The following is a 12,909-nucleotide window of genomic DNA, read 5'->3' as shown; positions in this document are numbered from 1 at the left end:
CAAACTTCATGAACTCGTGCGACCACCGTAACGGATCGCAACTGCGCCCGCTCGTGCTGTGTTGGTGGCTCGCGCTGAGCGTGACCGCCGTTCACGGCCACCCCCACTGCTCGACATCGATCTCCATCCTTCGCGAGTGGAATCGTGGCGCGATGGCTTAGAAATAACTCGGCTTTGGGAGAGTGAGTGGAGGTCGCTTCAGCCGGGTTACACGGAGCATGGTGTACCACGTGTCGGCACGAATAAACTAATACACGTGCTCTGAGTAAAGGTTGTTCGGGGTTGGATAATGTAAATATAAATGCGTCGTTAACGCCACATTTATATTCATAGGATCTAAGTCAAATAATATTTATGATGAATAATATTAGTCGCGAAGGCGAATAATATAATTAAAATTGGGGATAATGTATGATTCATGTAAGGATTATGGAAGGTTTAAGTGAGATTATGGATTAAGGTTGGGCATTATTTTAGCCAGTGGAATAACTGCTATCTGTTTCCATCAGTACAGGGATAGAGTGTTGCCCCCTTGCGCATGTGGGGTTTCTCCAGGTGCTTGGGTTTATTCCCCACATTGTATAATAAACACTCATAATCAATTGTCAACATAAAACCTCAAAATATGAACCCAATGTAGGAGGACCCTCTCAGTGTGGCTCTCCTGGATAGATAGATAAGTAAATTATTATCGTGCATTGACGAGGAGGGGCCTAGAGAGGAGGGTGATGCTTCAACCATATACTTGTGTCGACTTAAGGACATTAAAGCGGAGAATCAAACAAGACCGGCAGCAGGCAACAACATGTAATGACGCAGATGTGGCCACAAGCCCACGAGTAACGTTTATATCAGGGGTGTTATGGTCAGGGGTTTGGGGGTTAGTGGTGTGGTTGTGGTTGAGTTACCAACGAGTAAGTTTATATGACGGTGGTGAGGGGTCGGAGTTCGCTGTGGTTACCTGTCACCCTCTCGTGGACATATTCAGTACTCTCTTATATACTCACCGTTTAGTGGTCATCGTTCGGGTTTAGGGTCAAGGGTTACAGTCATTAGGGTTAAGGGTTTAGAGGTGAAGGTTAGAGATGAGTGGTTTGGCTATAAGTCGCCCTCTGGGGGACGTCTTTGGAGTCCCGGTGCAGTACTGCACGGTACACGCTCACGTGACGCCCACTTCAGGACAAATACAAAGCTACAACAGATACATTAATAAAATAACGAAGTACCGAAGCAGACACGAGCCGCTACATACTTGTCTCTGCACATAAACGATGCAAGTGCTTTACGCATCCCATCAGCCACACAACCTTCTAAGAGTGCATTCTATCAGCAGCATTGGTTGAACAACAAGCAATACTCTGGACAGGTTTTGACCCTCAATGTCTCATCGCTTGTATCAATGCTTGTAAACTGCCAGATGTTACAAGCAAGGCCCCACTCTGTCAGATATCGGTCCGAGTTGAGTGCAAAACTCCATGCAGCAGTGCCATGGCTCAACACCTGACCCTGTTGATGTTACAATGCAGTACACCTGCACATGATGCCTTCTTGTTCACAAATCTGTTCCAACAGATTATTTATACGTGCTGCGTTGACGGTGGAGAGCAAGGACAACTAATGACAAACACGACTCAACACAATCGTCAATGACACCGTCTTCAATGGAATGTAAACATTAGGCGTATGTTTCTAAGCAATGGCCGTTGTTGTCCAGACCAGTGGCTCGTCCCTTTGAGAGCGGGGACCAAAATCCCCGTGCAGGAGGACCACAATCCCCGTGCACGAGGACCACATTCCCCGTGCACGAGGACCACAATCCCCGTGCACGAGGACCACAATCCCCGTGCACGAGGACCACAATCCCCGTGCACAGCGTCCCCACGTCGACATGAAAACACGAAACGCCCCCTCCCACTGTCTACAGCGTCCCCACGTCAAAATGAGGAGGCTTACTCGTGGTCGCAGGTTGCTGATGACGGGAAAGAAAGGTGATCCGAACTCTAACCCCCAAGGACAGGTGTGCAGGTTTGTGAAACATTTCTTAGGTCTTAGGGAAAGGGAAATCCCTCAGCCCAGACAACGTCATGGGGGAAAGTCGGGATACCTCTGCTGAGGCTGCCGTGCCTCAAATCTCGGAAGGAGTCGCACCTTGTGAGTGGTTGGCTGTTTCTCTCTCCCACCTGAAGACGATTGCTTGTGGCGATCGAAACGTCGTGATCTAGTATTATTTTTTCTACCTACGTGACTTGACCGAAAGAACCAAAGAGTATGGATTCCTGCAGTCACGAAATCTTCAAATCATGTTTATAGGCAAGGGCCCTCTCTGTTAGACGTGGGTCTCAGTTCACGTAACGTGTCACGGTGGCTTACGGCAGTTGTTGTTGGTTGTGGTGACGGTGGTGCTGTTGCTGGGTGGTGGTTTCTGGTATTGGGTGGCGACTGGGGCCTGGATAGCCAGGCGGACAGGGCCGGACACGTCCGACGTTTCGTGATTTGTGCTGAACGCGCGCTCGTGGCCGCTAGGTGCCGATGGCGACTGACGGTGGAACAGTTTTTGTAAAAATCCGTGCGGTGTGCGCTGTCAAAGCCTTGCCTGAGGGGTGGTGGGGGGGATTCTGCCCCACATGAAGCCAAACTATTTTTGTTTTTATAATCATTTTTGTGACATAGACGAAAATGTATCTGCAAATATCACTGCGTATCATCTCAACGCAAAGTATTGTCATCTTAAGCATGGAAACTTTTGTATCCGTAGAATCCGAAATAAAAGTGATAAACGTGTGACGTGACCGCTGTTGTGTTCTTGGAGTCTGGGCCTAGTAACGTTCTGTGCACTGTAACCCCAACCCATGGCATCAACCGTGGCGAAGGCGACGTTATCTCCCTCGCCTGGCATGGAGGATGTCGTGGGTTCGGTGCTGGAACCTGGCGATGCCTGTTGTATATTTTGAGCTTGCGTGTTCTATCTCCGTCTGGTGATCACGTGGATTTTTCTCTGGGTCCTCCAGCGTTGCTGATAGATTAATGAGGCCTATGATCAGTGGGCATAGTATATTAACGGTTGTTAGTGTAAGCATGGCTATGTAAAGTAGGAGGGGGACAGATAGAGGGGCGACCAATTCACCATGTGTCCTGGTTGAGCCATCCAAACATTTGGTAGCCTTCAGAAAATGACGATGAACACATCGTGGTTAATGCCGCTGTCTCTTCCCATATAAAGGCCCGGTTGGTGTGTCATGCCCAGTGAGTTTTTGTTTTGCTATTCATCTTCGTGTGTATTTGTGCATATTTTGCAGTTATTTTTTGCTGTTTACACACCAGGAACACACCATTGTAGATATTGCATACAAGCAACCATGACACAATGTAGCAATTCAGGGTTTTTATTTAATTTACGAATAAATGATTTACTGTTTAACACGTAAGCTTTCGCGACTGACGTCATCCACAATACAGGTTTTTTTGTTGTTAGATCGCGTAAATATGTCAAAAAACCTGCCACCACCCGACACAGCCAATTAGTAATGTTTATCATGTAAACAGAACGTGCCAATTCGTTACTAGTAGAGCACACTGCTGTGTTGGAGAGCAAAGCCACAACATTTATAATCTGAGTACAACGTTTCGCCAGTAATAACAACGAGCTTCATCAGGTGACAGCCAGATTGGTGGAGAAATCCTCCTGTTTTGTTAAATAGAGGGGTAGATGTGATGACATCACTTGTGTGCCGTTCTTGCGCGAAGTGGGGGAGGGATGAATTAATGCATATAAATTACTGTGGGTATCCGTTGCCGTTTGAGTTATATATATGGTAATCAATGTACATTATGCATGCGCATTATGCAAGGCCATTGTTATTGTACCTGCTGCTGATTGTGTATACTAAAATAGCCATACCAACGGTAATCACTATTGAAGCATGCTGACCTGCATTTAAACATTTTATTATTTGATGGTTTGCTTACAAAGCAGCAATTAGATACATTATTTATATACATAAATTATATACATAAATTATATACATTAATTATATACATTAATTATATGCATTATTTATATGCATTATTTATATACATTGATTATATACATTATTTATATATATTAATTATATACATTAATTAATTCCCCCCCCCACTCCGGCACAAGAAGAACACACAAGTGTTTTCATCACATCTACTACCCCTCTAGTTAAGGAACGAAACAGGATTTCTCCACAAATCTGGCTGCAGCCTGAAGAAGCTCATTGTCATTACTGGCGAAACGTCGTACACAGATTGTAAATGTTGTGGCTTTGCTCTCCAACAAAGCGGTGTACTGTACTAGTGACGAATTGGCATATTCTGTTTACGTGACAAACCTTACTCATTGCCTGTGTCGGGTGGTGGCGGGGTTAACGACACATTTATACACTTACGCGATCTAACCTAGAAAACCTGTATTATGGGAGTTACTTGCATAAAACATATATTTACATAATGTACAGGTGTGAAGGGTGATCTTATTAAGCCTTCCAAAATTCTTCTGAGAGATGCCCGCTTGGCAAAGGAATCTCCCGATTAACAAAACAGTCCTGCAGGCAAACACAACACACACAAACACAACACACACAAACACACACAAACACAACACACACACAAACAGGGATTAATGTGGATACTCGAGTCCGGGCAGCCCAGCAGCCCCACATGGGATTTGAAGGGCCAACCAGTGGCAGCGTGCCAATAGAATGCCTCGCTCTGGTGTCTTGAGTGCTGTTAAGGTGAATATTTAATAAGTTATTTTAATGTAGCTGCTGTTTCTTGTGCAGGAAGCGATGCACGCCGGTCAGAGGCTTTTTCAGCCCAAAGCGCACTTTGTGGAGAAGTTCTAGACGCGTACTTGGTTGTGCTATTTGTATGTTTATTGAACAGTCCGACACACGCGTTAAGAGTTTCCTGGCAAATGTCCCGATCCACCATCGAGCTTTTCCCTCAACCCTTCCCTGCCTTTCCCCTTCAACCCTCCTGGCCAATCACCTTTCAACCCATCCTCCTGCTCCTCCCATTCAGGTGTGAGGTAGATGATCCCAATTACCTAACCCACCATCCCTGGTGTAATGCGTTACGGAATTATGTAATTAGTGAGTTATACACAATCCTGGGGTAGGATTGCCGCACATGTCTGATGATGTACTAGAAACCCTGTGTGAAGGGGAGACCTGGTGATTCAGGCAATTAACTATTAACCGTCCCTTCGTGTGTACGCATGCCGCAATGAGAGGAGAATTACTAATTTATTTCTGGGAAGTGTTTCCCAACTTCCCGACACGTAAAAAATTACATTAGGTGACAAAGTGAATACGGGGCTAATTATGCGTTCGAGTGCAAAGCCAACACCACTCAGATCCTGGGTTTGAATTGAGGTTTCAGCCACCTGTGATTAAACCGGAGTCTCAAGTGTAGCGAGTTTAAGGTATTATCCTGGGCACAGATTCCTTCACGAAAAAAATACCTTTGTTCAACTCAAGTTTTCATCTAATTTGGATTTTCTAACTCTTAATATTTATGATTTCATTGGCATGTACTTACAAATACTTTGACAATAATTACACCCACACACATGGTACTAACTATGCCCCTAATGAATGTAACTTTGGCCACATTGAGTGTTAACACTCTACTTCAGGATGGCCCTGTATTGGGATGTTTGGCGAATTCTGTAAAGGCAAGTTTGGCGATTGGGAAGAATCCAGAATACCCGGGGAAAAGCCACAACACATTCGGATAAAACACAGCTCCGCACAGTTACGTTCACTCCGCTGCTGTACTGACGTCTCCTGACCAGCTCGCAATGTGCCCACTAAGGATGGCGATTGCTGCGAGCATGGATAAAGGGAGCTACTGAGTTACTTCAGATATCATTATGTGATGTCACCTTCCGCGGCTGTTATGACTTAAGGTAATGCTACACACATTGCTGTGCGGGTTATGACAACGGCACTAGAATAAATATGTGTGTCAAAGTTGTGTGGTCAAAGCCGGTACCTCGAGGAACAGCCTCAGTCTGACCACAGTTCCCATCTGCTGCGGGATGGATACTTTCTCGATTCTGCAGGACAAGAACAGATGCAGCGAGTTTAGTTGCGCATCCATCGATTCTTACAAACTTCTGGCTCCAGTCCTTAACCGGTGACCATCACCAACCACAGCTTTAAGCTCGTTCAGAGACACACTGTAACGGGAGCCTGCTGTCGACAGCTGACTTCACAGTCACGTCGATCGCATCGCTACCGCCTCCCTGCAAATTGCTGTGGGTGGAAAACTGGGCTGGTCAAGAGTCTTCCAAGAGCCAAAGTTTATGATCCGCAGGGGAAAATTATGGCGGTGCAAGGACCCTTCTGTATGTACAAGTGCAATGTTACTTTGATATTAGCTGGTTACTTGACAAGGTGATTCAGTCTATTGCCACAACATAAAAACAGTAGAAAGCAAATCGTCAATGCAAGGAACACGTGCAAATATAAATGGCTTCGTGAAGGTGAGATGGAGACGAGACTGCCACCGGGCGAGAGGTACCTTGGGATGTATTCTTTCCTTAACCCATCGAGCAGCTCCCAGAGCTGATCGCCGTATTCAATCGCCATTGCATTACCTGCCACCTGCTCACACACGCCAGGAGCATGTGAACAAGTCACAGGGCAGCCTCGTCTCTATCACAATGCTTGTGCGCTGTGTTCCCGTGCGTGTACCCGTGTGTTCCTGTGCACGCGCTGTGTGCTCATGCCCGTGTGCTCTCGTGCGTACCTCCAGAAAGCTGAAGAGCACCGTGGGGGTGACATTGGCCATGGGCTCCATATCCAGGACCTGCATGAGCCAGGTCCAGCCGTGACTCATGCCGTGGGGGTGGCTCTGCGATTCACGCACACGGCACGCGTGGGGTAGGGTGGCAGGTGTGGGAGAGATTCGTCAATTTAAAATCCCATTATCGTACTTGCGCTACACAGAGCCAGTGGCTTACGATTTAAGCAAATCGCATGCAAACAATGTTACACGTACACTAGCAGAGCGAACCAAACTGTACGTGACGGAGAGAGTGAGATCCGATTCTTGATGGGGATCGTGACCCCGGATTGGCGGTGCTACCTTGTTGCCACTGGAGGGGGGCACGGGCGCGGAGATGATGGCCGCGTACATGCGCGCCATGCCCGACATTCTCTGGAGAAACAAGTCTTCGTTCTCTACTCTCCCATCCTCGAAGCGGTAACCGAGGATCCTGCGGGTGATGGGGGGAGACACGGGCGTCAAGCACACGCCACACCCACGCACAGCTCTCACCGCTCACTCCTCACCCCCCAACTACCACCGACCCCCCCCCCCACCAGATCCCTAGTGCCCTCACCTGAAAGCGTCCTCCTGGCTCTGCCCAGGCGTGGGACGAGGGAAGACGGGGCCCATGTAGGGGCACTTGCTGAGCAGGTGAGCAAGCAGGAGCTCCCCGAGGGCTGGGTGGCGGTGCCACAGTTCCACGGTGACAGCCGCGATGGGGAACACCGCCGCGTGGTTCCACCCCACCTCCTCCTCGCTCTGCTTCTGTAGTGGCAGGGACGCAGGGGGAGAGAGGGTGAGGTGAAGAAACCGGAACCGAAGACAACCAATTTGCTGTACTTATTTAGTTTGTCATAAATAACCTATCTCATTTATCTTTCCCAATTAAACGGGCAATTATGAACTTCACAAACATTGCAAGAGGAGCCCCGCTGAAAAAAAAAATTCTTGATGAGACGCATTGTGGCTTTCTGGTATAAGAAGCATCGATGAATGAACCGTGAGAATAAATGAACACACATTCAAGTGAACTGATCCTAGCAGCGAGCACACAGGCGAAGGTGAAATGCAGATGTCGGTGGATGATGGCGATGACGACGGTGGTGTCGTGGAGGTGCGTGCATGCGAGGTGCATTTGACTGCGAGGCAAGACGCGGGGGCTTTGCGAGGGGGCATGTCGACGTACCACGAGCCTCTCAGCCACCCGGTGCAGGACGTAGAGCAGGCCCTGCGGGTGGTCCGACACGCTGGTGGAGCGCGTGCCCGACACGACGGCCGTGCCGCTCAACAGCAAGTCCAGCTTGCCGGTGATGACGCGCAGGTGAGAACCTGCGCACGAGGACACGTTGGGGGGGGCACGGGTAAAAACGGGGGGACGTGTATTATACAACAGCGCTGCACTACGGCAGTCGTGACACAGTGACTGCCGCGCAAGCTGCCCGATTGTGCGTTTACACCGCGGGAGCTGGGGCAGGCTGAGACTCGACGTTTCACGAGAGAGGGGAGGGGACGGCGCTCACCAGACGTGTTGGAGATCTGGTTGATGGGCATTGACGAGGCCTTGGCCAGCTCGAACTTCATGACCTTGGTATGCCCATCGCACACACACACACACAGGTACACTCACACTATTAAAACTAAACTATGACACTAAAACTATTTGTTTTTTATTTTACTAGGTAAGGCCCACTGAGCTATATAGCTCTTTTTCAGAAGAGACTCGGCTACAACTGCTAGCTCCACGAAGTGAAATATCGCATGGATATTTATAGCAGCCAAATACTCTAAAAACACGCGTTTCTAAATGTGGAGGGAAAAACTGGAGAACCTGGAGAAAAATCCACGCAACCATGAGGAGAATACGTACACTGCAAATATACAGTAGCTGTCAGAATCGGGCATTTGAACTCACGACCCCCCCCCGCATACCTTGAGGTCCTGGTTGCCGTTGAGCTCCTTCAGTCTCTCCACCGTCTCCGCCAAGTGGCGCTGAAGCTCTTGGTGACGGCGCTGCGGGACGCTGTCCTCCGCCCAATCTCCACCCGCTGTGGCAATCAATGCAACACACAGCCCGTTAGAAGCAGGGACCCATACAACACACATTATAACCAGGGTTCCACACGCAGCCCGTTAGAAGCAGGGACCCATACAACACACATTATAACCAGGGTTCCACACGCAGCCCGTTAGAACCAGGGACCCACACAACACACATTATAACCAGGGTTCCACATATGGGTCATAATTACCAGGGTCCCACACATGACCGCTTATAACCAAAGACTCACACACGGTCCATTATAACCGGGGATCCACACGCAACCCGTTATAACAGAGGAAACGACGCCTCACCTTGCTCCAGCGGCTCGCACTCGCGTGCCAGACGCGGTGCATCCTCGCCACCATCACCGCTGTTCTGCAGACAGCAAACCACACCAGACCACGCTGTATTTTATAAGGGTGTGCCGCCAAATGCATTCTCATAGCTGATGAATGTTCCGACTTAAGAAAAATCAAAGCACACGTGTCTGTTTCACAGTCTATAAAGAAATTAACATTTTAGTTCATCGGACTATGAGCTTGTGGGACCAATGTTTTCCATCAGGGAATCTCTGGGCCGGTGTTAATGATCTGAGTCTCGTCAGCAGGGTATGCCTGATTGCTGTGTAGATGGGTGTCAAGGTTGTGTGTTCGGGCTAAGCCGCACGTTTGAAACATCGTAACAAACGTAGAGTCCGTATTCCCTGATATCCCCCTCCAATTAATCTAGCCTTTGCTGGGAATCCAACTGAGGTGGCTGGGTTCACAGCACAGCGTGCAAACTGCTGTGCCGAACTACCAAAGCAAGTGGCAAAACAAATGTTACGTGACAATTGGTGACCAGGCTGAGACTATAAACTCGCTACACCAAGACTCTTACCGCGATTCCAGAGAAACGCTCCTCAGTGATGCTCTCGAGGATAACATTCTCAGAGCTGAACAAAAACAAAACAACAAATGATCACAATAGTGTTCGCTAGTGTCATTCTGCATACCCTTATGCTAGCTGGAACCAACACCAGTGTACACGAGCTCTAGCTGACACTCACACTCATATATGAGCCTGCACAAAGACTCACACGTACACTACCTCACACCTACACTCCCTCACACTTACACTCACTCACAGCTACACTACCTCACACTTACACTCCCTCACACTTACACTCACTCACAGCTACACTACCTCACACCTACACTCCCTCGCACGTACTCACTCACATCTACACTACCTCACACCTACACTCCCTCACACTTACACTCACTCACAGCTACACTCCCTCACACCTACACTCCCTCACACTTACACTCACTCACAGCTACACTACCTCACACCTACACTCCCTCACACTTACACTCCCTCACACTTACACTCCCTCACACTTACACTTGCTCACACTTACACTCCCTCACACCTACACTCCCTCACACCTACACTCCCTCACACTTACACTCACTCACAGCTACACTACCTCACACCTACACTCCCTCACACGTACTCACTCACACCTACACTCCCTCACACCTACACTCCCTCACAACTACACTCACTCACACCTACACTCCCTCACACCTACACTCAATAACACTTACACTCCCTCACACCTACACTCCCTCACACCTACACTCCCTCACTTACACTTGCTCACACTTACACTTGCTCACACTTACACTCCCTTAGACTTACACTCCCTCGCCTACACGCCCTCACACTTACACTCCCTCACACCTACACTCACTCACACTTACACTCACTCACACCTACACTCCCTCACACCTACACTCCCTCACACTTACACTCCCTCACACCTACAGTCCCTCACACTTACACTCCCTCACACCTACACTCCCTCACACTTACACTTCCTCACACACTCACACCTACACTCCCTCACACCTACACTCCCTCACACCTACACTCCCTCACACCTACACTCCCTCACACTTACACTCCCTCACACCTACAGTCCCTCACACTTACATTCCCTCACACCTACACTCCCTCACACCTACACTCCCTCACACTTACACTCCCTCACACTTACACTCCCTCACACCTACAGTAATTGTCTAACTGCCCGTCCAGACGACCGGTGCTCCCTGACCAGACCACAGTGTCCACCACCACCACTGCTGCTGCTGCATCTCGCAGTCCCCTCCTCCCTACCTGACTTCCAGCTCGTCGCTTCGCCTCCTCCTCGCTGGCTCCCTTCTTATCGAACAGGAGAAGGGGGTTGTCAGCAGAGACGTGGGGGGGCTCGCCATCCCCATCGGGCAATGGTCGTCTCTCTCATTAAGTAATGCACATTTAAGGTTTGTGCCACGATCGGTTAGAAGCTGCTGCGGCAGTTACATTAAAAAACATAGCCCTTGATGGATGCATCTGCATTCGTTTTGGCTATTTGATCTGACAGGAGGCAAGTTATGGGCCACCTCGTCAAGTGATTCCATCGCTACTTGGATGTACTTACTGTATCCACATCGCGGATGTTGACAACGGACCCAGAATGTCCAAAGCTACCAGCATCACAAACTTCATGAACTCGTGCGACCACCGTAACGGATCGCAACTGCGCCCGCTCGTGCTGTGTTGGTGGCTCGCGCTGAGCGTGACCGCCGTACACGGCCACCCCCACTGCTCGACATCGATCTCCATCCTTCGCGAGTGGAATCGTGGCGCGATGGCTTAGAAATAACTCGGCTTTGGGAGAGTGAGTGGAGGTCGCTTCAGCCGGGTTACACGGAGCATGGTGTACCACGTGTCGGCACGAATAAACTAATACACGTGTTCTGAGTAAAGGTTGTTCGGGGTATGATGATGTAAATATAAATGCGTCGTTAACGATACATTTATATTTATAGGATCTAAGTCAAAAAATATTTATGATGAATAATATTAGTCGCGAAACCGACGAATATAATTAAAAGTGGGGATAATAATGTATGATTCATGTAAGGATTATTAAAATAAAACTTCAAAATATGAACCCAATGTAGGAGGACCCTCTCAGTGTGGCTCTCCTAGATAGATAAATAAGTAAATTATTATCGTGCATTGACGAGGAGGGGCCTAGAGAGGAGGGTGATGCTTCAACCGTATACTTGTGTCGACTTAAGGATATTAAAGCGGAGAATCAAACAAGACCGGCAGCAGGCAACAACATGTAATGACGCAGATGTGGCCACAAGCCCACGAGTAACGTTTATATCAGGGGTGTTATGGTCAGGGGTTTGGGGGGTTAGTGGTGTGGTTGTGGTTGAGTTACCAACGAGTAAGTTGATATGACGGTGGTGAGGGGTCGGAGTTCGCTGTGGTTACCTGTCACCCTCTCGTGGACATATTCAGTACTCTCTTATATACTCACCGTTTAGTGGTCATCGTTCGGGTTTAGGGTCAAGGGTTACAGTCATTAGGGTTAAGGGTTTAGAGGTGAAGGTTAGAGATGAGTGGTTTGGCTATAAGTCGCCCTCTGGGGGACATCTTTGGAGTCCCGGTGCAGTACTGCACGGTACACGCTCACGTGACGCCCACTTCAGGACAAATACAAAGCTACAACAGATACATTAATAAAATAACGAAGTACCGAAGCAGACACGAGCCGCTACATATTTGTCCCTGCACATAAACGATTCAAGTGCTTTATGCATCCCATCAGCCACACAACCTTCTAAGAATGCATTCTATCAGCAGCATTGGTTGAACAACAAGCAATACTCTGGACAGGTTTTGACCCTCTATTTATATATTTATTTTTCAATTTTCATATTTTTACAAAATATATTTTCCAATTTTTGTTTTTATTTATTTATTTTATATTTTAATTTTTTTTACCTCAGTCTCATCGCTTGTATCAATGCTTGTAAAGTGCCAGATGTTACAAGTGTAGTGGGTTCGAATTAGGTGCACACACGACTCCTTGGGAGGCAACGCTGATTTATTAGAACGGTAAGTAATATAACACTGCACATAAGGTGGTGACCACCAACCTACTCTAGCTAACACATACTTATCAAATACTCTAGCGTGACCCAGCCAGGTGGGCTACTGCCAGGTCCGCTGACTGG

General features: G+C 48.2%; 1 protein-coding gene across 1 annotated transcript; it reads right to left on the bottom strand.

The window, feature by feature from the left end:
* Positions 1-3,364: 3,364 nt before the first annotated feature.
* On the bottom strand, positions 3,365-11,326 carry LOC142923828 (mRNA export factor GLE1-like). Its single transcript, XM_076064811.1, has 12 exons — positions 11,316-11,326; positions 9,725-9,779; positions 9,157-9,220; positions 8,734-8,849; positions 8,325-8,388; positions 7,991-8,133; positions 7,379-7,569; positions 7,123-7,252; positions 6,784-6,888; positions 6,556-6,638; positions 6,025-6,088; positions 3,365-4,571 (listed from the first exon to the last, which is right to left on the bottom strand). Exons 1-12 carry the CDS (start codon positions 11,324-11,326, stop codon positions 4,503-4,505), a joined length of 1,095 nt encoding a protein of 364 aa, XP_075920926.1. The 3' UTR covers positions 3,365-4,502.
* Positions 11,327-12,909: the final 1,583 nt, after the last annotated feature.

This window comes from Petromyzon marinus, unplaced genomic scaffold (genome assembly GCF_048934315.1).
Source record: "Petromyzon marinus isolate PM22_M1 ecotype Great Lakes invasive population unplaced genomic scaffold, UKy_Petmar_22M1.pri1.0 PM_Scaffold_76, whole genome shotgun sequence".
Taxonomy (NCBI): Eukaryota; Metazoa; Chordata; class Hyperoartia; order Petromyzontiformes; family Petromyzontidae; genus Petromyzon; species Petromyzon marinus.
The sequence above is the reverse complement of the archived record's forward strand: the minus strand, read 5'-3'. Positions and strand labels throughout refer to the sequence as shown.